This window comes from Cucurbita pepo, chromosome 10, assembly GCF_057944985.1.
Source record: "Cucurbita pepo subsp. pepo isolate OVF chromosome 10, ASM5794498v1, whole genome shotgun sequence".
In the NCBI taxonomy this organism is placed as follows: Eukaryota; Viridiplantae; Streptophyta; class Magnoliopsida; order Cucurbitales; family Cucurbitaceae; genus Cucurbita; species Cucurbita pepo.
In genome coordinates, this window is record NC_141807.1 from 3,573,181 (window position 1) to 3,598,779 (window position 25,599).

Sequence of the window (25,599 nt, forward strand, 5' to 3'; positions counted from 1 at the left end):
TTGCTTGTTCTGTTAACTTTACTTGTCAGCCATGTTGAGGGCTTTGAGTACCAGGAGATGCCCTCACAGGTACGAGCGACTCGGGGAGGATCCCACCATTAGCTTGTTGGAAGTGAAGCTGAAGAGGGCAACCAGTTTGCCAACTCGAGCACTCGGTTCTGGATCAATGAAACCGATATCTGAGACAATTGCTCAAGTGAAACAGAAGCAGTCAAAGAAAGGTAACAACAAAGGGGGACACCCTCTTTTCAGTTTCTTTGATTTTCGCCGCAAGAGGAAGTCAACAGCGAAGCCTGAATTTGCAAGGTATGTAGAGTATGTGAAGGAAGGAGGACTATGGGATCTGAAAGCAAATGCTCCTGTAATCTACTTTAAATGATTTAATTCTTCTTTGGTTCTAAATTTTACAAGGAAGATTGAAATTATCAACAGTCTTCTGTCCAAGTTCTTCCCTTGTTTTTTTCTTCTGAATATGTTACAGAGCTTTGAGGTTAAAGATTGAGTTGCCTCTAATCTTTCCCTTCTTATAATTATAATGTTATTTGTTTCTGGACTTTGGTGTATAATATTCACTTATACATATTTGTATTAACAAACAGTTAAAAGCTTAATTATTCGATTCTTGAAGTAATTAAGCTAATGACTAATTTTGTTCCTTCTAAAAGGTAAAATGCTTTCTCATCCAAAAGTCAAATGCCAACTTTGACTTTTGTAATCCTTTGACCTCACCTACCCATTTCGTAATTTCACATTTCTATTTTCATTTATTTGTTTTTGGAATTTCGTTCTGGTAACACGTAGTAAGTGACATCATCATGCATTATTTTTGGCCCTTTGATAATTTACACGGAAAATTAAAATATTTTACTAACTTCAGAAATTGATATAGTTGAAGAACATATTTAAATTTAAGTAATTAAATCCAGAATTTTTAAACACAAGCATGCAACCTTCAATGTCATCACATTGGACTATATACTCAGTCTAATGTTGTAATTTTAATTCTCTAAATTATGCTAATTTGTGCATTAAAATTAATTTCAATAATATCGAATTAATTATGGAACAATTTGTCAAAATTTATAAATTTTATAAAAAGAATAAAATTAGGTATGTCTTTATGGTTTCAATTATGATAAAAACAGGATAAAGATGGTAAGATATTTATAATTTAAAAGTTAAAGATGGTAATATCCATCCAAAATTAAAAGTTAAATTTTTTTTTTTTTTTTTTAAAAGAAGGCACGCTTTTCAATACAAAAATGTTGGAAGAAAACGACACAGTACTGCATGGTTCTTCTTTTCTGAGAAAAATATGTATTCCAGGACAGCCCTTTGTCTGGACAAGGCGTTGGGGAAAAGCTGACGCGAAAACTCCAAAACATTCTCCCTCGAACGGGGTTTCCAAAGAGGAGGGAAGGGCTATTTCGACATTTCCACACCCAGTCAATGCCACGGCCAAAAAGGGCAAAAAGGGCAAAAAAGAGAAAAAAGTGGTGGCCATAATATTAATAATAACAACAATAATAATAATATGATTTATAAAGAAGATTGAAGGAGGAGAAGAGAGAGGAAGAAGGGTTTCAAATATTTGCGGAGAAGGTGACTGCGTGTGCGACAAGGCGGAGAGGGAGAGGAAGAGGAAGAGGAAGAGGAAGAGGAAGAAGCGGTTTTTGCGACCTCTAAGCACAAAAAAAAAAAAAAAAAAAAAGAAAGAAAGAAAGAAGCTTGGAGAGAAGGCTTTCAAGTTCTCTCTCTCTTGTTTCTCTCTCTTGACCTCCAATTTATTTTCATCCTCTTCTTATCAAGGTCGAGGAAGAGTCTAGAGGAATCGAATCGATACTGTAAATGATACTTTCTGTCATCTCTGGCAGCTGCTTATCGACTCCTCCCCGGTCCTCTGCCTTCGTACTCGTCTCTTGCACCTAGGGTTTTTAACGCCGCCTTCTTCTTCCAAGAGGTACTTTCTTCTCTGTGTTTGTTTATTAATTTCGTTTCGAGTGATTTTGTTGGATACTTGAAGTAGGAGTATGGAGAATCGTGTTTTGGGATTTCTTTTTCTTTTTGGGTTTTGGGTTTAGGTTGCGTCTGAGAATCCTTGATGGGTTTTATTGGGATTTTTTTTTCTTTGTTTAATTTGATTTTTTCGTACGATTACCTTAGGGGGTTTTCTTTGTTTTGAAACCTTCTCATGCTTGGTTGGAGGTTAATCTGTGTGATTTTTAAGGATTTATCTGTTTTGAGTTATTTTTTCACTTGAATTTTCATTTTTGGTGTGATTACTTTGTGCCGTAGATAGCTCTTAAGACTTACGGCTGACTATCTATGATTTTTTTTTTGTTTAAATTCTTTTGTATTTTATAATTCCACGGTTTTGTATTTTAAGATTTTGCTGAATGGGACTACTATAGGATGTCTTTACTTGAGCAATGTTTTGTTTTAATTTAGAGCAATTCGATTGAGGTTTTGGCATCATTATATACTCACTAGTTTTGCTGCACGTTCAAATGCAGAATCATGCCAACATTCACTACGATTGCGTTGGAAAGGTTGTTAGAACCTGGAACTTCCAGGTCTGTCGATAAGTCCCTTCCTAAACCTAAGCCTTCTCTGAACTCTGACCGTGCTCCAAGCACGAAGTTGGAGAGGAGAAATAGCCCATCAGTTGCTGACAGAAAAATTCAGCGGCCTCAAATAAAGCCAGCACTATATGCCACTCCAGAGGCAACTCCTCTTCCGGATTCACCATCTTCATTCTCTCCTTCCCCTTATATTGTCAATCACAAGCGGCGTGGGCCTCGTCTCTTGAAGAGTTTCTCTGAGGACGATGTCTCTTCTCGCAAAAAGGTGAATGATAAGGATATAGGAAATGGGAACGTGAAGGGTACAGATAGCAATGATGTAAAATTGACTGAGGGTGCTTCTGTTGTTGTTGACATGCCTATTCCAGATGGACACAGAAATGGTCTAGATTGCGCTAGTAGTAGTCATGTTGGTCAAAATGGGAGTGTTGATGATGATCCTGGTGCTGCAGGTGTCCAACTTGCGAGCAATCACAGTAATCATGGAAGTAGTATAATGATGAGTAATGGTGTTACTCAGGAAAAGGATTCACTTAAAGTCGTGTCAAATTCAGAAAGTGTGGGAGATACTGAAGACTTCTTTGACCCACAGGATTCTTTGAGTGTTGCAAGTAACACAGATGGAGAGGATAATGGTATTGAACGTTCAGCTAAAATCGGTACTCCTGTGGGGGAGTTTTATGATGCTTTGGAAGGTAAACATGACTCAATAAATGAAAAGATTATCCTACTCTTTGTTCTTGTGCGTAATTATGCAATTTACCGTTTGGTGGTATTCCATTTATTTTAATGTTCTTAAGGTAACTGTATCCGAAATTGCATAGCATATGCTTCTTTTGTAGTTAGGTTGGATTAATGGATATGTTATGATGAAATGTAGAAATCATGCATGTTGGAAGCTTGGATATGGGATGAAATATTGAATTTTTTACTCTATGAGTTACCTATGAACTACATAAATAAATTGTCATTGCTAACTTGAAGTCAAATTGAATACTGTATGACCTAGTTTCTTTCTGCAGCGCTTTCTTCCGAGGGTTTGCCACAACCTTATATTTCTGATATTGAAGCTGAGTTATGTGAAATGAAATTAACTCTCTCGATGGAGCTGGAGAAGCGAAAGCAGGCCGAGGAAATACTGGATAAATTCCGGGGCCAGTGGCAGAGGCTTAGAGAGCAGCTATCGCTTGTAGGATTGACCCTTCCTTCAGATCCCACAGTAGCCACAGAAGGGAAGCAGTTAGATTCTGACCCTGCTGAAGAATTGTGCCAACAAGTTTATCTTGCCAGGTTTGTGTCAGATTCTATTGGAAGAGGTATAGCGAGGGCAGAGGTGGAGACTGAGATGGAAGCGCAGCTTGAAGTGAAGAATTTTGAGATTGCTCGATTGCTGGACCGGCTCCATTACTACGAGGCAGCAAATCATGAAATGTCCCAAAGGAATCAAGAAGCTGTAGGTAAGAACCTTGTGAACCTTGGCTGGTATTTTGTAATTCAAGTCACTCATTGTTGATGTCTTGACCTCCTCATTCCTTTTCATTTTTGTTTTATTGTTCTAAAGGGGGTTGTGGGCGTCGCGTTCGCTATATTGTGTGTTTTGTGTTACTCCTACTCTTTGTTCCCTGGACTTCTTACTCGCTAGTTGCTACGACTAAAGATTTTTATCAAACTTCTTTCTAATATATACAGAGAAATAGTGACTGGTTAAATTACTGTAATGACCAGTTTAGAATTTTTGTGCAGATAAATTAGGCTTCCAATTAAGAGGGGTATGATAGGAATAATTATTAGTTAGGAGGCGTGGTTTTTCAAAGGGTCATTCTTACATGCAAAGTAAGGGATGAGGGCCTAGACCAGTCATTGGATTCATTTAGTCGACATGGGGCATGATAGAAATAATTATTAGTTAGGAGGTGTGGTCTTCCAAAGGATCATTCTTACATGCAAAGAAAGGGATGAAGGCCTAGGCCAGTCATTGGATTCATTTTAGTCGACATGTGTTCAAATTTCAATCCCTATGATCGATCAACCTCTTCTGCTTGATTTCCCTGTTCTCCTTGGTTACGTGTCAAATGTCTGCACTGTTGGCTAAGCTTTACCTGTGTTTATTTGGTTTCCAGATTTGGCGCGACGGGAGAGGTTGAGAAGGAAAAGGAGGCAAAGATGGATCTGGGGTTCGGTTGCCACTGCGATCACACTAGGTACTGTAGTCTTAGCCTGGTCGTACCTTCCATCGGGAAAAGATTTGCCATCCAGCAACAATTCGAAGGCTGTTGAGCATGATGATGCAACAGTTTGATGACCGCCGATACAAGACTTAGATTATGTACCTTGTTATAGAAAGGAAAAATAAAAAGGAGCCATACATCATATACATCTGGTATAATGTTGATACCAATTGCCTGCTTTATCTGAAGTATTGGCATGCCCACGGTATAGTTCTTATAAATGGTCGGCCCTTGTAATTAAAGATGAAAGGGGCTGATTCTTGATTTTTTATTTTTATTTTTTCTTTCTCAGACCTCACAGGGTTATAACACCTGAAATTTTTGGCAATTCATGCAATGATATACAGTGTAGAAATGTTTGATTAGTATCAAATAAGTATTTGGAGAGAGGATTTGGAACTCTGTGATGAACTCTTCTGAATAATGGCCACTGTAATCCCTTCCATTACAGCACAGAGAGGGAGACAATATCTTTCAGTTTGAAGGCATGATGTGGATGTATCCATGCGTTGTTTAATTCATAAGGCTTTTAATGCTTGCAGATGATGCAATGAATGAGGGTTGTGTTCAGATAAATTGAAGGTTTTAAGACAGTGATGTTTCCTGAAGTTGGGGATTGGCTTCATGCCTTGTTAGCATGTTAGTGGGGTCTATTTAAACCTATCAGTTTAAAATAGTTGAAACTAGTTTCACCGACCATCTTCGGTCGATTTTTCAAGTTACTTCTAATTTTTTCAATGCATAACGTTCGATTTATGATTGGATACATGCATAATATAATGTGATCCTTAATACATTATTTAATCCTTTAAATACAAGTCTACCATAGATATTGTTCCTATTTGAAATTTCTCTTTCGAGTTTTCTCTCAAGGTTAAAAGAAAAATACTTCGCTTCCCTTCTCAACCTGAGATCTCATAATCCACCCATTTGGAGGCCAGCATTCTCACTGCACACCGCCTGATGTTTGACTGTAAATATCAAACACAAATTAAAAGCGTTAGAAATTATGTTTATCCTAACCTAATGAAATGGTGAGACTTATTGGCTTACTACATGCAAATAACGAATAAGGAAGAAGAAACCTTCTTGGGCGGTGGAAGTACTGATAGCACCTGTTGACACTCTGTTTTACTGCTGGGAGAAATGTGGGACAGCCATTTTTTAAAAACTGTACATCAATGCTGTGCCCTCCAAACAAGATCTACCTTTAGTGGGATTTAACATTGCTTCCATTCTTGTACTATTTTCTTTACCAAATTTTGTCGGTAGGAGAATCAGGGATTTGATTACGATCTGATTCAGCTATAAATTGGCCTAAACTTCCCACAATTAGAAGCCCAAATATGCCTAATGCCTGCAGTGTTCATGCATAATCATGGATTCCAAAGTAACAGTCAAATTTGCCAGACGACAAAGCTTCTTCTACTGAAAGATACCATCTTTATTCCACCGGCGGGCTGTAGTTTTTTCAGTTGTCTTTATATTGCTTTTTCTAGCGGTTGATAAGAAGACAAACTCTTAGCTTCTGATAAAGCCAACTGCTTGAGCATCTCTCCATCCATTTATGCCAGAAAGTAGCCAACGCTGTTCCACTCCCATTGGTAGAAACAGAAGAACAGACATGAAGCTTTGGGGTTTGGCTCCCTTATTGGCCCTTTTCATTCATGGTGTTGCAGGAGATGGCTTTGTCAAAACTGGAGGAATTCGTTTTCTGTTGAATGGCAGTCCTTATTATGCAAACGGCTTCAATGCTTACTGGCTGATGTACGTCGCCTCTGATCCATCTCAGAGGTCGAAAGTCTCCGCTGCGTTTCGCGAGGCGTCGAGCCATGGCCTTACGGTTGCAAGAACTTGGGCTTTCAGTGATGGTGGATATAGACCTCTTCAATACTCTCCTGGCAATTACAATGAACAAATGTTTCAGGTATCTTTCAGGATTCAGACAAATGTTGCTGTGTTCTATCCTTCTTGTTTTTGCTTAATTCAACCTTTTCTTTTACAGGGAATGGACTTTGTTATAGCTGAGGCCAGAAGATTTGGAATCAAGCTGATATTGAGCTTAGTTAACAACTATGAAAATTTTGGAGGGAAAAAGCAGTATGTAAATTGGGCAAGAAGTAACGGGCAGTTCCTGAATTCTGATGATGATTTCTTCAGAAACCCAGTTGTGAAGGGATTTTACAAGAATCATATCAGGGTAAGTTAAATTATCATAGAAAAAAGGAGCAAAGGAGATTTGGGACCCCGAAGATGTCTGACAATTTCATGTTTTTCAGACCGTTCTGAACAGATACAACAGCTTCACAAGAATTCATTACAAGGATGATCCGACAATAATGGCATGGGAGCTTATGAATGAGCCTAGATGCATATCAGACCCATCTGGAAGGACAATCCAGGTGAGTTCTAGCATTCGCTTTCATGGATCTGAGACATAGCTGTTGCATTTATTGTATGTGAAAAAGGGTTCATTGAAGCTTACACTGTTGGTTTAAATATAGGCTTGGATCATGGAAATGGCTTCCTTTGTGAAGTCAATTGATAGAAACCACTTGCTAGAAGCTGGTTTAGAAGGGTTCTATGGACACTCATCACCTCAGCGAATGAGCGTCAACCCAGGTTCTTCTAACATTGGTACAGATTTCATAGCCAACAACAGAGTCCCTGGCATAGATTTTGCCACTCTTCATTCCTATCCTGATCAATGGCTATCAAGCTCAAATGAGCAATACCAGCTTTCATTCCTAAACAATTGGATTTCAGCCCACATACAAGATGCAGAGAATATTCTACACAAGCCAATTCTCCTCGCAGAATTTGGAAAATCATGGAAGGTTCCAGGTTTCAGCACAAACGGAAGGGACCTTCTATTCAACACAGTATACTATAAAATATATTCATCGGCGAGAAGGGGTGGCGCCGCTGCCGGAGGCCTCTTCTGGCAGCTACTGACGGAAGGAATGGATTCTTTTCGCGACGGATACGAAATAGTCCTGAGCCAAAACCTTTCAACAGCAAACTTGATTACTCAACAATCTCGCAGACTCTATCAAATCAGAAGGATTTTCGCTAGAATGAGAAACATCGAGAAGTGGAAGAGGGCAAGGGCCGCAAGGGGTAAACGAATCGGAAATTGAAAAAATTAAACGCTTACCTGCAAAACGGAGAATCTGGGTTCGTGTTCTAATGGAGGATGGAGGGATTTCGGGCAATGGTTTCTGTCTTTGAGATGAATCGTCTTTCGTCCAGGAGGAAAGCTGAAACTTTTTTGTGGTTTTTGATCTGGGGTTTGGATGTTTTTATAGATATGAACTACATAGATCATAAGAAATAACAGAGTTCGAGATGGAGTTGGTTGTCAATTTCATATACAGTGTGTTTGCTGGTTTGTGATTTTGTTTGGAGTGTTGTAACTTATTTGAATATCTAATAGAGTTTTTACTATGAATCCTTGAATGATATAATACTCAATTATGCATCATCTTGTTGTTTAGTTTCAAATTAAGCATAGGTAACAGATGAACTTTAAAGCTTATACTTGATTAAAAAATTATGCTCATTGCTTTAATGGAAGTGAGAGGAAGGAGAAGAGGGGAAAAAAAAAAAAAAAAAGAAAAAGAAAAGAAAGAAATCTGTTGACTCTTGTTAAAATTGGGAAAGAACATTTTAAATATGAGATACTTGGACAATTTTTTAGGTCATCGGTAAAGAAACCAACCAGATCACCGACCACCCATGCACCAGAGAATATTTTGAGAAATTGGTTGGGAGCTTTTTTTATGGGTATTTGAATGCCCCTTCAACTTTGTTCAGCAAAATAACTCAATCTATTGAAATTACTGTTTCCAATCTTACTTGATCAACTTTTGATGCAGGCACTGTGATTCGGCTCCAGTTCTTGGTGCCTGGAAAGTGTCCACAATGTTCGTGGCCCTTCTCAGACATCATGATCTTATTCCGTCGGCCTCACATTTGGAGAAATTTTACAGTTTTGGCACTCGCCGGAATGGAGACCGGAACGGAGACGAAGGATTATCCTCATCATCTAAATACAAAGTTGGAACCTTCAATCGTGAACACCCATTTCGCGAATCAGGTAGATTTGGTCGAAGTTAACAGCGAGTTGAAAAAATTAGTGAGAACCAGTCAGTTGAAAGATGCACGCGACATGTTTGATAAAATGCCTCAAAGGGATGGGGTTTCGTGGACTAATATTATTTCTGGGTATGTCAATGCCTCAGACTCCTCTGAAGCCTTGCTTTTGTTCTCTAAGATGCGGCTTCAGTCTGAGCTCCGAATTGATCCCTTTGTGCTTAGTCTTGGTTTTAAGGCTTGTGGGCTCGGTTTGAATTGTTCTTATGGTACAAATTTGCATGGGTTTTCAATCAAAACAGGTCTAGTCAACTCTGTTTTCGTGGGTAGCGCTCTTCTCGACATGTACATGAAAATTGGAGAAGTTGGGAGAAGTTGTGAAGTGTTCGATGAAATGCCAACAAGAAATACTGTGACTTGGACGGCAGTTATAACTGGGCTTGTTCGTGCTGGGTATAACGAGAAAGGGCTGGCTTACTTTTCTGAAATGGGGAGGTCGAAGGTGGAATATGACTCGTATGCATATGCTATAGCATTGAAGGCCAGTGCTGATTCAGGTGCACTGAATCATGGAAGAGCAATTCATACACAGACATTGAAGAAAGGATTCGATGAGAGCTCCTTCGTGGCCAATTCGCTGGCTACCATGTATAACAAATGTGGTAAGCTAGATTATGGTTTGTATATGCTTGGAAAGATGAGGGCTCCCGATGTCGTTTCGTGGACGACAATTGTAACGACCTACGTTCAAATGGGTAAGGAGGAATGCGGGATTCAAGCATTTAGAAGAATGAAGGACAGCAATGTGATTCCAAATGAATATACATTTGCTGCTGTTTTCTCTGGTTGTGCCAATCTTGCACGGTTGAAGTGGGGGGAACAGCTACATGCTCATGTTTTACGTGTGGGGTTTCTGAATGCTTTGTCAGTTGCTAATTCTATCATGACCATGTACTCAAAATGTGGGGAGTTAGCTTCAGTTTCGAAGGTATTTTGTTCCATGAATTTTAAAGATGTCATTACTTGGAGCACTATAATTGCTGCATATTCTCAAGTAGGCTATGGCAAAGAAGCTTTCGAGTATCTATCACAGATGAGAAGCGAAGGACCGAAACCAAATGAGTTTGCCCTGGCTAGCGTTCTTAGTGTATGTGGAAGTATGGCGATTCTCGAGCAGGGGAAGCAATTACATGCTCATGTTTTGTCTGTTGGGTTAGAACAAACAGCCATGGTATGTAGTGCTCTCATTATTATGTACGCAAAATGTGGGAGCATCACGGAAGCTTCTAAAATATTTATGGATTCATTGAAAGATGACATTATTTCATGGACAGCTATGATCAGTGGGTATGCGGAACATGGACATAGCCAAGAAGCCATTGAATTGTTTGAAAGTATCCAAAAGGTTGGTTTGAGACCAGACTCGGTGACCTTCATTGGCGTTCTTACTGCATGTAGCCATGCAGGAATGGTTGACCTTGGCTTCCACTACTTCAACTCAATGAGTAAAGATTATCACATCACTCCTTCAAAAGAACACTATGGATGCATGATCGATCTTCTTTGTCGAGCAGGGCGATTAAACGACGCAGAGAGCTTGATCAGAAGCATGCCATTTCAACGGGACGATGTAGTCTGGTCTACTTTGCTGAGGGCATGTAGAATACATGGTGATGTTGATTGTGGACAACGTGCTGCTGCAGAAGTTCTAAAGTTAAACCCAAATTGTGCTGGGACTCACATAACCTTGGCAAACATTTTTGCGGCCAAAGGAAAGTGGAAGGAAGCAGCAAATATAAGAATGATAATGAAATCAAAGGGAGTGGTTAAGGAGCCAGGATGGTCTTCGATAAAGCTCAAGGATAGCGTATTCGCGTTCGTTGCTGGAGATCGTTCTCTGCCACAAGGAGAAGACATATACAGAATGCTGGAGGAGTTGGCTTCAGGAATGGAAATCTATATTCTTGAATTGAACCATTTAGTTACTGATATGGAAGAATAGCAGAAGATTATATTAAGTAGAATAGAACAAGTGAAAGTTTGAAGCTTGGAAGAGATTTGTATTCTTCAAAGATCTTTCATAAATGTACAAATGCCTTTTGAGGCCTTTTTTTATTTCCTATAAGCCATTGAATGATTCAATCAAATCTACATCCTATCTGCCTTCATGAACACAATTCCCATCATCTAAAGGCGAGATCAGCAGTTGTTCACCTGTACATGTGACCACCGATTTTTCATCCTTGAACCAATTGTTTAAGACATAGATAACAAAGCCTACGCAGAACCCAGAAGCTCCGACGGCCACAACAATTTGAACCCACAAATTTGCTGAAAAAGCTTCACTAACCACAGCCTTCCAGAACAAATACCATAAAATGGCGAAGGAACCACCCAAAACAGAGCCTACCAAAACCTGGCTGATAGTATGGAGTTTCTGTGAGACTCGTAGCCATGACTGTCAAATACAGGAGAGGAAGAAAATAAGACTTCCAATCTTTTAACCATTATCTTCAGCCAGGTCCAATTAAAAAGAGAAGATATGAGAATATACTTACAAAATATGAACCAAATATGAAGGAAAGTCCACAGACAGACAATGATATTGCATTAACACCCAGCCATTCCACCACTGCACAACATCAGAAGTAGTGTTCAAAATGATGTTTTCATACATAAATTTTGGATTACAAGTTTTAGAGAATGGATGAGACTCTGAAAAAAACAATTTTCTGAAATCCTACGGGTTGGAGAGGGGAACAAAACATTCTTTATGAGGGTGTGAAATCCTCTATCAAACAGACGCGTTTTAAAACCTTAAGGAGACAAGAAAGAAAAAGCCCAAAAAGGACAATATTTGCTAGGGGTAGGCTTGGACTATTACCAAGGGTATCAGAGCCAAACACCGGATGGTGCGCCAGCGAGGATGTTGGGACCCCAAAGGGGGTGGATTGTGAGATCCCACATCGGTTGGAGGGTTGGAGAGGAGAACGAAGCATTCCTCATAAGGGTGTGGAAACCTCTCCCTAATAGACTCGTTTTAAAACATTGAGAGAAAGTCCAAATAAGACAATATTTGTTAGCGGTGGGTTTGGGCTGTTACAACTCTTCCACCTTTAACTCGATAAAGATCAGATTTTAATGAATAAAAGGAGAAGAATAGGAATATGGTCTTGGGGTCCCAAACAACATGTTATTCTGAACCTGAAGGAAGTAACGAAAGTGAGGATGCTATACTGATAAGGGATTGGTATATGAAATTACACTTCAAAGTCTTGGGTTCTAAATTTGAAAACTTCATGCCTTACAGCATAGGTTGTCTCTCATGGTTGGCCAAGAATGAGCGAAGTTTTCTTGGAGATTAATGGTGTGTGCCATGAGCATAACTGCGGAAGTTTTAATAGAAGCAAACATTATATTCACTCAATTACCGGACAGAGCGGCGAATATGACAATGAAGAATATGGATTGTGCATGAGAAGAGGGCATTCCAGGATCAGGTCTCAATGTGGCAATAGGCCGCTCTTGGTTTAGTATCCTTTTCAGTACAATAGAAAGTATAGCATTAATGACAGATCCCATGGCAGTCCACAAAGCTTCGGCATCATGCCTCAAAAGAATTATGGCAGCAAAGAGGGCAGCAACAAGCCACTTGCTCTGGAAACAAACAACAATGTTACTAAACAATACAGATAAGTCCCAAACTAACAAAATCATGCGGGTTTGGAAAGATCGTAACAGAGATATGGAGGGGTGTATTAAGTATACGATTTACAACTAACCAACAAAATCGCCCAAGTTTTTGTTCAATCATCAACTTTAAAATGATTCGAGGCAATAAATTGGTGTCGAGACAGTGGTTAGAAAGCCTACGATGCTGCAGACGAAAGCAAGAAATGAAGGAAAAACTAGCAAAATTGACCAACCAGCTTATTGAGTAAGGCCTCCAGCCCACCAGCCGCAATCTCAGGATGAAATTCAGAAGACCCATCAAAGAACGACTCTGTCTCTAAGCTTCCAAAGCCCTCATCTCCATTGGCACACCTAATAGAAGAAGTTCTAGTCAATTCAGCCATACCGCAACAACCCCAAACTCCGTTCTTCCGAATTAAAGCTTCCTTCGAGACAAACCCACGAACGAAAACAAGATTCAATGGAGGGATTTCAAGAGACGATGTGGGTTTGAAGGAATGAAGCTTCAAAATTCTCTCGGTAGAGAAAGTTTTGAAAGAAGGGTGAAAATTCGAGGCGATTGACGGCGGCATTTGGGTCGAAGCCCAAGAGGGTGTCAAAGGCATTCTAATAAGGCAACAAAGAATAGTGGGGAAATCAAGGGTTATAGATTCCATAAACGCTCAATTTTTTTGGTTAAAGAGGATGAGAGGAAGCATCCAGGGCCCGCCACAGCTTCTCGGGCGATGTCTCATTGTGTGGCTGGTTGCTAAACAAGCAGTCAAAGAAACAAATTTTTAATAGCCACTCGGCGGCAAAGCACTCACCAAATTCATGGAATTCAAGTTGGCATCAAATTGTCTTAAATAGTTGACGAAAAGCTGAAGAACATCGACGGGCTCTGTCAGTTTCTATAAAACGCTACAGACCACAGTTTTATTAATTGAATATATTTGGGGAACTAAAAATAGAACATATTTTAAAAGATGCTATTATGCATTTATATTTATATCACAGCATTAAGGGATTTTTTGGGATTAAATTACCAATTTTATTAAAACTTAAAACAGTACAAACAATTTTAATAACAAAAAATGTACAAGAAAATTATCGACCGTTTAAATTTAGTATATCAATCAAATGGTTTAGAATAATAATATACAAATATAAAGCTAAAATTTTCTATGGGCCGAAGAACTATTTTGAGCCCAATGGGCTTTCACGAATGGTACAAAGCCCGAATTCAGTCACTGTAGGCCCATTAAGAAACTTGGAAGGCCCAGTTAGTGTGCTCTCATTCTCACGGAGAAAGTAAAACATGTAATAAATCAGATGCTTTTCTTTTTTAAAATATTAAAGACCCTTTTTGATTTGTTAAAGAAGGGAAAAGAAAAGAGTGAACAGCGAAAGCTTCTCCGGCAACGGCTTCCCATATATTCCGTTCAACTTTCCCCCTCCGGTGAGAAATATAAAGCTTCTTTATTTCACATTCAAATATAAAGCTCCTCAAAAGAAACTTCTCGTTTTATTCCCTCAACCAACGAAGCTTCCTCTGAACTTATCACGGCCGTGGAAATGACACCCACCAAACCAATCCCTGTTTTGCTTCCGGACAGAGCTTTTTCCCCAGAAAAGAAAGAAACCCATATGAAAAATCCTGCTCATTAACTATTCGAAGAAAGTTCAAACAATAAAGGGAAGAAAAGGGAATAAAGGCATTTTTTTCCCCTGCTTTAAACCATGCTTTCGTTGAACCCCATTTCACACTTTTCTCTTCGCAATGAAAACAGAGGAAGTTGAAGCAATGGGACTCTCAGATCATCTCCGAACCTTACTGAAGTTTCTTCGGTTTACAGAGGTTTTCGCGGCGATGGCATTTCTCGTTTGGACGTTTAGCCGCCTCCCTTTGATTCTCAGAGTTTCAAGCGATTACATTTCTCAAATCTCCGGTTATTTTACAAGTCCTGTTTTCGGTTTCATGCTCTGTAACACCATTATCATCGCTTTAATTGCCAAGCCCCACCGCTTCTCCGGCGGAAAATTCACCGGTGAAAATGTTGAAACGGAGCTCGTAAACGAATTGGTAAAAGACGGGGCTCTTACGTCTCTGTCTTTCCCTGGGAGTGAGCCAAATGGGCGGCTCTGCTCTGACCTAGAGCTTGAGGAGATCGCGTACGAGGATAAAGAGGTAATTTCAGAGGTGAGCTCAACAACGGCGGCGGCCTTCACTGAAGAAATAGAGGATTTCAGTTCGGGATCGGAGAAATTGAAGTTAGCATGGAGCGAATTCGGTGGAGGAGAGTTCGGGCGAGCAGAGGTAGAGGCGGAGGCGATTTGGGGAGAAGGGGTTTTGCCGGAAAGTGTACGGAACGGGGAGGAGCTGAGCAATAAGGAGTTTGAGCGAAGGATCGACGCGTTCATTGCACGAGAGTTGAGGTTTCGCTGGGAAGAATCCGGCGCTGTCGTCCTCCCAAGTGGAACTTGCCTCCGAGGTTAATTTCAGTTTGAATATAATGAATATAAAAGTAAATAAAATAAATATGTTCATTTACACTTCACGTTGAAATCAACATGAAATAGCCTGAATTTCTCACTAAAATAAAATTTTAAAATTCCAAAAATATTTCCACAACATCAACTCAACTAAGAACACCCATTAATTTGAATTCTAAACATTTTTATTGTAAATAATTTCATATAACACAAGATAAGAACAACTATTAATTTAAATTCTAAAACATATGGTTGTTAATAATTTCATAAACATAGGATAGCTTTCTAGAGTACAGAATTTGAATACGTTTGAATGCAACATGGCCTGAACTACACATTTCCATTTGCATATAGTATGGAAACAACTAAATAACCCACCACTCCATTGCTCCAACAATGACTTACATAGAACCACATCATATTATCATTATTTTTTTTAATCATTTTATATCCTAGTGAGAGAAACAGTGAGATTGATGAACTCAATCTTTTTCTTGGCCATCTCATCCTTCACAATTTTTCTGTACCTATCAAATAGTTGTTCCATAATTGCTTCTCCAAAGTGAGGGATCATAAGTGGTTCCATCACAGATCTAATGCACTTTGCAATGTTATAACTGCTATCAACACCCACACCCACACTTGATGCATCAATATTGTAGAAGTTCCAATCAATTCTGGACACTTCAAGACGCTTTATCATGAAGCTTCCTTCCTTTTGGATTTCATCTTTTATTTCCTGTGGAGTTGGCATGAAGTTGGGTATGTTGAATCTATCTATTTTCTCCTCTTCCACCATCCCCTGTAATTCCAAATCATATCATTAATAAATGAGTCAAAATAAAAGAAAATGCAAACTTTAAGCAATGTTTATATATATATTCACCTGTGCAACCATTTTGTTGAGAGCTAAATTCAAGAGTTGATAAGCGTAACAATAATTTTTGTGTGTTCTTCCTAACAGTGTAAGAGCCATTCCTCCACCTCCTACCACTTCTTCTCCCCGACACTTCAAAATCCTTTTGAAATTGGCTGTGAAACGCCTCAATCACATTCTCCCCACTTGTAGTGTCTATGAATATGTTCCCTTTGTTTTCTATCTCCATCCCTTCAGGAACCTTTCAATTTCATACTTAATAATTATTTTATTTTATTTTTTTATTTATAGAGAATAAGATTTTGAAAATCACCTGGTAGAGGCAATGGAGGCTGTAAGAAGAATGAACAAAATGCAAACTTTTGTTAGGAAAGAGCCTGCCATAAAACGAACCCGGCACGCCATTGAAGAAACATGGCCCAAAATCACCTCCAATTTGGGCCTTCAAATTGTCCAACAAACCTGGCAAGGATCTAAAGATGGCATTGAAATCATTGAAGAAGATTTGATAGCGGAGTGATTGGTTAGGGAGGTTTTGATAAAAGTGGTGAAACTGTTTGATTAAATTGGAGACGATCATAAGAGTGTTAGGCCCGGAAGCACACCCCAAATCTGCGATGTTGAAAGTGGTTGGAAGGTTGTGAGTGCACAAGTCTTGAATGGCTTCCTTTATGATAGGCCATGCAGTGGATATTGCCTTATGCTAATCAAATCACAATCATAAATAAATAAAAAAAGTTTAATGCAAAAGCAGTATTAATTTTAAAAATGTAAAAAAAAAAAAAAAAAAAAAAAAAAAAAAGACCTGAAGTAAGGAGTTTTTGGCATAGCTATGGACCCCAACTCCTGAATTCATATGGAGTACTTTCATGACTTCCATTTTTGTGTGTGTGTGTGTGTGCGCGCGCGCTTGTTAAGGTGTGGGAGAGACGCCCTATTTATAATGCCCTTACCTACCCCACTGCCATACAAACTTCCTTTTCATCATCCACTCTTCCGCCCATTTCCTCGTAACGGCCGCTGCTTTTTGAACTTTGTTTTCACCTATTGGCATAACTCGTGTTTCCGACACCTCCAAATAAGCGCAAATGCATGTGGGTCATGTGAGCGCTGTCCCCATGGTTCAGCAGACTTTATGGCCGCCCAGTTTATTTATATGCTTACATGCACACACAAACTAAGGATAATATTTTAAATGTGTAGAGTCACTTGAAGTTGGCATTTGTTTAAACAAGTAATTGGGAAGAATTTTGTTGAGAGACTCTGTAGTGTAAAAGTGTGAGAGATATACTTGTAAACACTCTAGTTATAGTGATTGGCTACCACTTGTGGACGTAGGAGAATTTTTTCTTTCCGAGCCACGTAAATCTTTGTGTTTTTTTGTTTAATTTCTGTTATTGGATGTGTGAGTACAATCGATTTTGCTCATGCTTCCACTACAACAATTGGTATCAGAAAATTGAAGTTGTATCATTTTGGTACAAGTGGTATGAGAGCATTTTAGGTTATGACATTAATTTTGAACTTACACAATTTAGTATGAAAAATTGTTAGTTGTCCATCTAATGGAATTTTTTTGGTTTTAGTTGCTCAATTTTATTTTGAGCTTGTACAACTTGGTATGAAAAACTGTCCCCAACAAAGATTTCTTCATCTGATTTTCCTTGGTGTTTTGGATGCAAGTGGTTATTATATCACTTCGAAAGGAGGGAAATTGAAAGTAGCTAGTGGAGCTTTGGCAGTAATGAGAGGAACTAGAAGAGGTAGCATATACTACATCAATGAAACAACGATAATGGGACATGTTGCTATGTCTAGTTCGAAAGAACAAGATATATCGAAACTATGCCACATGCAACTCGAGTATGCTGATTATTTGGATAATGCAGTCTACTATTGTAGTGTTTACTATTAAAGCAGAATATATGACAATCAGTGTAGCTTTTAAAACAGCTGTTTGGAGGCATAGTTTAGATAATGACTTGCATATTTATCAAGAACACGTTTTTCAAGATGGAGCAGTGAGGTATGTGGAGACAGTGCAATGGAGTGGGTTTGCATTTCAATTATTGACAAGTGTTTTTAATTCATTATTAAAACATTCCAGAAATAGATGGAGGGATATCGTTCCCCAAGAACCTTATACCACTAACAAGGGATCTAAACCCTACTTTGTTTGTATGCTCTGTAATCCATGACTTATCTTGAGGCAACAAGGCTATAGGGACAGCGGTCATGTGACCCACATGCATAAAAAGCTGAATTTCAAGCAGCCTCCCTTAGTTTGCGTTTAAACTCGGCCTGCAACTTGCGACCGACCATTTCCGTATAACGCGCTATTCTTTTGTTATAAATGCCCAACTCCACCTTTGCATTTACAACCCACTGTGATTTTTAATAAGCCAAAAATGTAAATTGTGCCTAACTCAATAAATTCATACCAGATTTATATAAATACATTAGGCACCAGATTTAGTTTTCATTTATTGAAACCAGATTGATAACCCGACCTAACTCAACTCCAGTTTGACCTTCGAGTTGAGTTAGGTCGGGTTATCAATATTGTGCAAAAAAATTAAAATAAATGCTTTTTGCTACCCCACAGCTTTGCATCGTTTCTGATTACCTTGTTGATCGAATACCTTTTTTATAATTTCAACAATATTTTATTCACATATTCATTAAAGTATATTGTATGATGGATGTCTCTCGGTTCATATCAGTTTTCCAATATAGTTTTTTTGAGATGCGATTTAGCAAAGCTATTGGTTATCAATATTTTTTTTACATCTACAACCAACCGGGATTTTTACTCATAATTTTTTTTCCCCTTCTATAGAAACAAAAATGTATTTTTATGAAATTTGGTGTGTATGAAAAGGATGTTAGGTGAAGTAGCTTACTCGTTATTTATAACTTAGTCAACGATTATACATAACTATATATAGTAAATGACATTATAAATTAAACTGTCAAATAGCTCTGTATAATAAAAAACTATATCCCGTAGGTAGTTATATCTAGCGGGTAAAGTTATATATAGTAAGCGAAACTATATATATATCTTCATAATGTATTTTCTGTATTATCTCTTTTTACATATATGGTGTGATCAATACAAATCATTTAGCTAATATTCCTTTTGAAATTGTTGATGTAATTTCAAGAATTTCCATGAAAATGAGTTGGGAGGAAGAGGGGCAAACACGTCCATTTACTATCCCAATCTCTACTTTATTTATTTCTATGGTCTGTAATCCATGAGTTATCAAATGAAATGATTCTAAAGTCTCTTCAAATATTCTCAACATAATTCCAATCACGCCTATAACATAAATCTCCAAAATAATTTAGATTTTCCTTTCTAAGCAACTAAAAAATCTAATTATAATATATAATATTAAGATAAAAAGGAACCAAATTTAATTTAACTATAAACTTTTAATTTTATTAAATTAATCTGATACTCGAGTATAAAAAGAGATAGATGGAGCAGAGTGTAAACAACTTTGATGGCCCCTCCTCTTATTTTAGCTTGGTGAGAGACATGGTAAGGTTGATATTCCCAATCTCTTCCTTCAACATATAATCTTTCGTAATTTGTTCGTATCTATCGAAGAGTTCATCAATAATATCTTCTCCAAAGTGCCGAACAAAAAGTGACTCAACCACAGATCTCATGCATTTGGCATAATTACACTCTTTATTAACAACTATATTTGATTCAACTATATTTGATTCAACGTTGGTGCGAGTCTCATCAAAGACGTTCCAATTAATTTTTGAAACCTCATAACGATCAATGCTAAAGCTCCCTTCATTTGCCACTATGCCTTTTACTTCGGACAAAGATGGCGTTAACACTGGAAGATTGAAGGAGTTAACCTTCTCCTCTTCAATAACTCCCTGCGTATAACAAAAAGTGAGCAATTTAGGAGGCTTAGAGATGAGAGGTGAGTGAAAGCTTTGTCTACCTCTGCCACCATGCTATTGAGAGCCAAGTTTAAGAGCTCCCAAGTATAGCACACCTCCTTGCTCATTCTTCGATCATCGCTTATTCTCACTGTACTGATTAGGACCATGCGCCCACCAACCACCAATTCCTCAGCACGACATTTCAAGAACGTTGAAAAATCCTTTTGGTGTTGCTTTTGGTAGGCTTCTAGTGCTTGGTTGGGGCTTCTATGAGATGCGAAAATATTGCCTTTGTTGCATTCAAGGCCGTCCGGGACCTAACAAAAATGAATCTAATATGATAAATTTGTTAGGGATCATGACTCTTTACAATGGTATGATATTGTCCACTTTGAGCATAAGCTCTCCAAGCTTTGCTTTGGGCTTCCCCAAAAGGCCTTATACCAATGGAGATATCAGATGGTGCAGTGGACGCGTGGTGGGCCCATAACCTCTTAGTTCGAGGGTTCTGCTTTGGGCTTCCCCAAAAGGCTTCATATCAATGGAGATATCAAATGGCGTAGTGGACGCGTGATGGGCCTATAACCCCTTCGTTCGAAGATTCCAGAGAAAGGAGTCGAGCCTCAATTAAGGAGAGACTGTTCGAGAACTCCATAAGCTTTAGGGGAGGCTTATAGTGTATTTTGTTCAAGGAGAGGATTGTTGAGGATTATTGAGGATTATTGAGAATTATTGGAGTGAGTCCCACGTGTGTTAATTAATTTAGTGGAAAATCATGGGTTTATAAGTAACGAATACTATCTCAATTGTTAATGGATGCTGTAGGAAGAGAAAACAAAATGCAAGCTTGAACGAGGGAAAAGCCTGCCATAAAAAGAGCCAGGAACACCGGTGAAGAAGCATGGACCAAGATCATGATTTCCGATGTGGGTCTCCAAATTTTGGTGGAAACTTGGAAGGGATTTGAAAAGTGAATTGAAGTCGTTGGTATGAAGGTCATTGAAGAAGATTTGATATTCAAGAGGGTGTTTGTGGAGTTGGTGACGAATTTTCTCGACTTGGTTAATCAAATTGGATACAAGTATTAGAGTATTAGGGCCAGAAGAGCAACCCAAGTCAGCAATGGCAAGGCTAGTGGGATAGCTGCTGCAGTAGAGTTGTGTAATGGCTTCCTTGGTGATGGGCCAAGCCATGGATATCACTTTTTTCTCTGTCATCTTTTTTCAATTTATTATTATTTATTCTCTGTCATCTTTTTTCTCGAGCTTTCTATAAATCATTTTGAAAGGATTTATAGATAAATAAAAAATAAAAAAACAAATAATGAAAATGAAACCATAAAGCCGTTGTCTATTCAATTATTTCAATTTATTATTATTTATTCTCTGTCATCTTTTTTCTCGAGCTTTCTATAAATCATTTTGAAAGGATTTATAGATAAATAAAAAATAAAAAAACAAATAATGAAAATGAAACCATAAAGCCGTTGTCTATTCAATTCGTGGCAAGACATGCCGGTGGTCACATCGCTTCAATCACGCAATTCAATGCTTTTGATCCTATCCATTCACGGACGGCAGACGACAAAAATGAGGATAAGATCATAAGTGTTAGACGAACACGACTCTAGTTAGTATTCCTCACTTATAAACCTATGATCATTCCCTAAATTAGTCGATGTGGAGTTAGTATTCCTCACTTATAAACCTATGATCATTCCCTAAATTAGTCGATGTGGGACTTCCATCATCCAACACCTCCCCTCGAACAAAGTGCGCCTCCCCTTAATCGAGGCTCGACTCCTTTGGAGTACCTATGATCATTCCCTAAATTAGTCGATGTGGGACTTCCATCATCCAACACCTCCCCTCGAACAAAGTGCGCCTCCCCTTAATCGAGGCTCGACTCCTTTGGAGTCTTAGTCATTTTTGACTGCCTTCGAGGAGGGGCTTGGCTCCTTTTCTTTAGGAGTTCTTTGTTCGATATTTGAGGATTTGAGGATTTATCAATCTATTGGCACGACTAAGTTTAGGGCATGGCTCTGATACCATGTTAGACGAACACGACTCTCCGCAATGGTATGATATTGTCCACTTTGAGCATAAGCTCTCATGGCTTTGCTTTGGGCTTCCCAAAAGGCCTCATGCCAATGGAGTTAGTATTCCTCACTTATAAACCCATGATCATTCCCTAAATTAGTCGATGTGGGACTTCCATCATCCAACAATAAGCATATAGAGTAAAGCTGCCTTATCTTATTCTCATTTTTGGCAATCAAATGAGCACAGGTCTATGGAACTTGTTGAGGATGAGTGGACTTAGTATTCTACTAAAATTTAAATAAATTTAAATAAATTGATAAGTTGTGAAATTTTATATATTTATGTTTGAATTTATATTTAAAATTTTAATAAGGCAGAAAAAGAAAGATATATCTATGTTAATGGCTGATCGATTTTATTAGATATAAAATGTAATGATATATCTAGTTTAATGTGTGGATGCAATGAATGATATAGACATTCTTTGCGGCCCTAGAGTCGGGTGAACCAAATGGACAGCCTCCATGTGATCAATATGCGTACGAAAGTGAATTACAGGCAGCAGCCTCGCTGAGTCTGTGTTCATCTGATAATCATACGTCGTCGGCCTGCAACTTGCGAGGGACCGACCATTTTCATATCACATGTTTATCTTCTTGTTACAAAAATTCAACTAAAGCTTTGGATCCAGTGGTTGAAATGCTACCAATAAATGGAGTTTTTTTTTTTTTTTTTTTTTTTTTTTGTCCCTTTGTGAATAAATGGTAGGACAATGAATCTAATTGAAAATATTTATTTTATTGAAATCATTGCACCTAAACACGGATAAAAACTATCTTATTTATAATTATGAAGAAATATAGTAAATTATAAGATAAATATTAGATATTTGTTTTATAATAAACAATTAAATATCTTTGTAGAGTTATCCCAAACTCTACTTTATTTACTATCTCAACGGTTGGTCTCTATTCGATGAGTTATTAAATGAAATGATTCACCATCTCTTCACATATTCTCAATATAATTCCATAAACATGAAAGCACGACTATAACATAAACCTCAAAAATAGTATTCTACAGCCTGGAAGCCTGAATCACGACTGTAACATAAATCTCCAAAACTCCAAAAATAGTTAACCAAATTACTTAAAAGGTAAGTATTTATAAACAACCACTTTATTTACAAATTTAAATGTTTTTTTTATTTTCGGTATTATTGGGGGAAGGGTGGAGGAAGAAAAAATAAATTACTTAATTGGAAGAGAGTAATTTAATATTTAAATTATAGATTTTTTTTAATAGTTAAAAATTATGTTATAATATTAAAATTTAAATTTTTAAAAATTATATTGATAGAATATTATATATCTTATGAAATATTTGAAGAAAACTTTAAAAATAATTACTTACCGAATAACCCAAACTTGATCTATGCATTTTTAATTGAGAAAATTTTGTGGTCGTAATTCAACATAGTAAACATGATGATCATTCTAAGTCTCGTAATAATTGAGTTGTACTTATTATAAAAAAGAAAGTATATCGATATACGTGATTATACAATTATGCATGAGATTCATATATTTTTTAGAGTGTCATAATAAATCATACAAAATAATTTATATTCTTTCCTCACAGGTTACTCTTACTAATATGCATACATAAACAATTATAAAATCATTTCATTCATAACATAACTATACTATACTCTATTATAAGTAGGGCTCTCCCATTATAATAACAAATAATCACAAAAGAGAGAGAGAGATTGAAATAATGATCCATGTGAATGGAGGAAGGGGAGAAAGCAGTTATGCTTCCAACTCTTTGCTTCCGGTAATATTCTTCCATCTCAACACCAAACAAAAATGCTTCATAATGGTTTTGTAACGTTTTTTTTTTTTTTTTTTTTTTTTTTTTTATGTGTTTGACAGCGGAAGGTAATATCTATGACATGGCCGATTGCGAAGGAAGCCATCACCAATTTCCTCTGCGGCAGTGCCACCAACTTCCCGACCACCTTATCCATAGCGGACATGGGTTGTTCTTCAGGACCAAACTCTCTCTTCTTCGTCTCCAACCTTATCCAACAAGTGGAACACATTCGTAAGGAGTTTCACAAACCGCCTTTGGAGTATCAAGTTTTGTTGAATGACCTCCACGGGAATGACTTCAATGCCATTTTTACGTCGCTCCCAAGTTTGTTGGAAAGCTTGAAAGCCCAAGTTGGAGGGTGTCTTGGGCCATGTTTCTTCAGTGGTGTGCCGGGTTCTTTCTATGGCAGGCTCTTTCCCACCAAAAGCTTGCATTTTGTTTACTCTTCTTACAGTCTTCATTGGCTCTCTCAGGTGACTTCCAAACCCCCTAATTCCGTGTGTATTTTTCAACCTTTGAGTTTTTGTGTACACACTGCTTGTCAAATTCAGGTTCCAAAAGGGATAGAGAGCAACAAAGGCAACGCTTTTATTGGTAGTTCAACTCCAAAAACTGTGCTTGAAGCTTATTACACGCAGTTTCACAAGGATTTTTCAGTGTTCCTCAAGTGTCGAGCAGAAGAGATGGTAAGTGGAGGACGTATGGTTCTCACAATCATAGGAAGAACAAATGAAGATCCTTGTAGTGAAGATTACTGCTACGTTTGGGGATTTTTGAGTTCAGCTCTCAATCATATGGCTGCCGAGGTATTATACTATTATATAATCGTATTACAACAAATTACTCATTTATATAATAATTATTTTTAGTATAATTACTCAATTTTTGTTTGTTTCTGTTAAAGATCACGTATTTGTTTAGAATGCTGTCAGTTAGTATCTAATTAAATCTCCGTTAGGAGTTAGATCTAGTTTTTTATTTGATTTAGTTTTGATTTGATTAGATTTTATTTTAATTTGTTTACTCGTTTGTTACCAGATTTTCTGCAGATTTTTAGGTAGATTTTCTGAATATCTTTTGTTATCTCTGTATAAATATGGAGCATTCTTACTCCTCATAATTCAATCTTCTCATCAATTATTCAATAAATCCCTCTTTCACTAACAGTTTCTTTTTATTTGTTTTTGACATATTTCCATAAGTTATCTCTAACTTTCTAGTTTGTATGTAAATGGTAACATAGGGACTTGTGGAAGTGGAAAAAGTGGATGCATTTAATATTCCAAATTACATGCCATCCCCAACAGAGCTGAAAGCCCAGATCTTAAATGAAGGCAGCTTTAGCATTCATTGTGTTGAAGTTTCAAGGATCAATTGGAACTCAACATCAACATCCACGTCAGACAGTGCCTATTTGATTGCCAAAAATATTAGATCTGTGGCTGAACCGCTTCTGATTCATCACTTTGGAGAAGCCATTATGGAAGAACTGTTCTGCCGGTACACCAAACTGGTTGATCATCACATGTTAAACCACAAGATCGAGTTCGTCAACCTCACTGCTTCTCTCACTAAAATGAATTGATATCCTAATGCAATACCCTTTCTTGTTTATCACCATTAACTCCTTATCTTATTCTCATTTTTTTTCGTGTGCCATATGTGAATGGATAAGATCAAAACCATTAAATTGCGTGATTGAATATCTACTAGTGTGCCGTATAAGTTCCAATTAATCCTTGAAATAAACTCGACCACAATGAATGCTAAAGCTCCCTTCATTTAAGATCTCTACTTTCATTTACGATGGGGATGAC

At 37.7% G+C, this 25,599-nt stretch overlaps 7 protein-coding genes, 1 long non-coding RNA gene and 2 pseudogenes across 12 annotated transcripts; 6 read left to right on the plus strand and 4 right to left on the minus strand.

Annotated features, from left to right (window-relative positions):
- Positions 1-31: 31 nt before the first annotated feature.
- Positions 32-549, plus strand: LOC111803932 (uncharacterized). The gene has a single exon (XM_023688552.2). It carries the CDS (start codon positions 32-34, stop codon positions 377-379), a length of 348 nt encoding a protein of 115 aa, XP_023544320.2. The 3' UTR covers positions 380-549.
- A 1,041-nt stretch (positions 550-1,590) lies between these two features.
- LOC111803928 (uncharacterized) lies at positions 1,591-5,212 on the plus strand. The gene is made up of 4 exons (XM_023688547.2): positions 1,591-1,960; positions 2,514-3,277; positions 3,605-4,039; positions 4,703-5,212. The coding sequence occupies exons 2-4, from the start codon at positions 2,518-2,520 to the stop codon at positions 4,879-4,881; spliced, it is 1,374 nt and encodes a 457-aa protein (XP_023544315.2). The 5' UTR covers positions 1,591-1,960; positions 2,514-2,517; the 3' UTR covers positions 4,882-5,212.
- Positions 5,213-5,527: 315 nt separating this feature from the next.
- Positions 5,528-8,107, minus strand: LOC111803933 (uncharacterized). The gene is made up of 3 exons (XR_002816447.2): positions 7,968-8,107; positions 5,896-7,859; positions 5,528-5,781 (listed from the first exon to the last, which is right to left on the minus strand). It is a non-coding gene; the product is annotated as an uncharacterized LOC111803933 (long non-coding RNA).
- Positions 6,378-8,115, plus strand: LOC111803930 (mannan endo-1,4-beta-mannosidase 7-like). 2 transcript variants are annotated; one of them, XM_023688549.2, is made up of 4 exons: positions 6,378-6,737; positions 6,816-7,010; positions 7,090-7,212; positions 7,315-8,115. In XM_023688549.2, the coding sequence occupies exons 1-4, from the start codon at positions 6,378-6,380 to the stop codon at positions 7,948-7,950; spliced, it is 1,314 nt and encodes a 437-aa protein (XP_023544317.2). In that variant the 3' UTR covers positions 7,951-8,115. The 2 variants fall into 2 exon arrangements, with proteins under 2 accessions (XP_023544317.2, XP_023544316.2); XM_023688548.2 differs by having other exon boundaries at positions 6,378-7,010.
- A 285-nt stretch (positions 8,116-8,400) lies between these two features.
- On the plus strand, positions 8,401-11,020 carry LOC111803927 (Tetratricopeptide repeat (TPR)-like superfamily protein). Its single transcript, XM_023688545.2, has 2 exons — positions 8,401-8,596; positions 8,689-11,020. Exons 1-2 carry the CDS (start codon positions 8,593-8,595, stop codon positions 10,905-10,907), a joined length of 2,223 nt encoding a protein of 740 aa, XP_023544313.2. The 5' UTR covers positions 8,401-8,592; the 3' UTR covers positions 10,908-11,020.
- Positions 10,945-13,391, minus strand: LOC111803931 (lipid phosphate phosphatase epsilon 1, chloroplastic). Its single transcript, XM_023688550.2, has 4 exons — positions 12,832-13,391; positions 12,337-12,562; positions 11,464-11,537; positions 10,945-11,363 (listed from the first exon to the last, which is right to left on the minus strand). Exons 1-4 carry the CDS (start codon positions 13,252-13,254, stop codon positions 11,061-11,063), a joined length of 1,026 nt encoding a protein of 341 aa, XP_023544318.2. The 5' UTR covers positions 13,255-13,391; the 3' UTR covers positions 10,945-11,060.
- Positions 13,392-14,357: 966 nt separating this feature from the next.
- LOC111803706 (uncharacterized) lies at positions 14,358-15,074 on the plus strand. The gene has a single exon (XM_023688230.2). The coding sequence runs from the start codon at positions 14,358-14,360 to the stop codon at positions 15,072-15,074; it is 717 nt and encodes a 238-aa protein (XP_023543998.2).
- A 354-nt stretch (positions 15,075-15,428) lies between these two features.
- LOC111804188 (S-adenosyl-methionine 4-1-methyl-2-pyrrolidinyl-3-oxobutanic acid methyltransferase-like) lies at positions 15,429-16,861 on the minus strand (annotated as a pseudogene). Its single transcript, XR_015422640.1, has 4 exons — positions 16,753-16,861; positions 16,261-16,650; positions 15,957-16,188; positions 15,429-15,872 (listed from the first exon to the last, which is right to left on the minus strand). The product of XR_015422640.1 is annotated as an S-adenosyl-methionine 4-1-methyl-2-pyrrolidinyl-3-oxobutanic acid methyltransferase-like (transcript).
- A 2,586-nt stretch (positions 16,862-19,447) lies between these two features.
- LOC147790469 (S-adenosyl-methionine 4-1-methyl-2-pyrrolidinyl-3-oxobutanic acid methyltransferase pseudogene) lies at positions 19,448-21,066 on the minus strand (annotated as a pseudogene). The gene is made up of 3 exons (XR_015422658.1): positions 20,675-21,066; positions 19,922-20,179; positions 19,448-19,853 (listed from the first exon to the last, which is right to left on the minus strand). The product of XR_015422658.1 is annotated as an S-adenosyl-methionine 4-1-methyl-2-pyrrolidinyl-3-oxobutanic acid methyltransferase pseudogene (transcript).
- A 2,554-nt stretch (positions 21,067-23,620) lies between these two features.
- LOC147790470 (S-adenosyl-methionine 4-1-methyl-2-pyrrolidinyl-3-oxobutanic acid methyltransferase-like) lies at positions 23,621-25,487 on the plus strand. 2 transcript variants are annotated; one of them, XM_087127405.1, is made up of 4 exons: positions 23,621-23,743; positions 23,842-24,255; positions 24,334-24,588; positions 25,026-25,487. In XM_087127405.1, the coding sequence occupies exons 1-4, from the start codon at positions 23,684-23,686 to the stop codon at positions 25,365-25,367; spliced, it is 1,071 nt and encodes a 356-aa protein (XP_086983531.1). In that variant the 5' UTR covers positions 23,621-23,683; the 3' UTR covers positions 25,368-25,487. The 2 variants fall into 2 exon arrangements, with proteins under 2 accessions (XP_086983531.1, XP_086983530.1); XM_087127404.1 differs by having other exon boundaries at positions 23,842-24,588.
- The last annotated feature ends 112 nt before the right edge of the window (positions 25,488-25,599 follow it).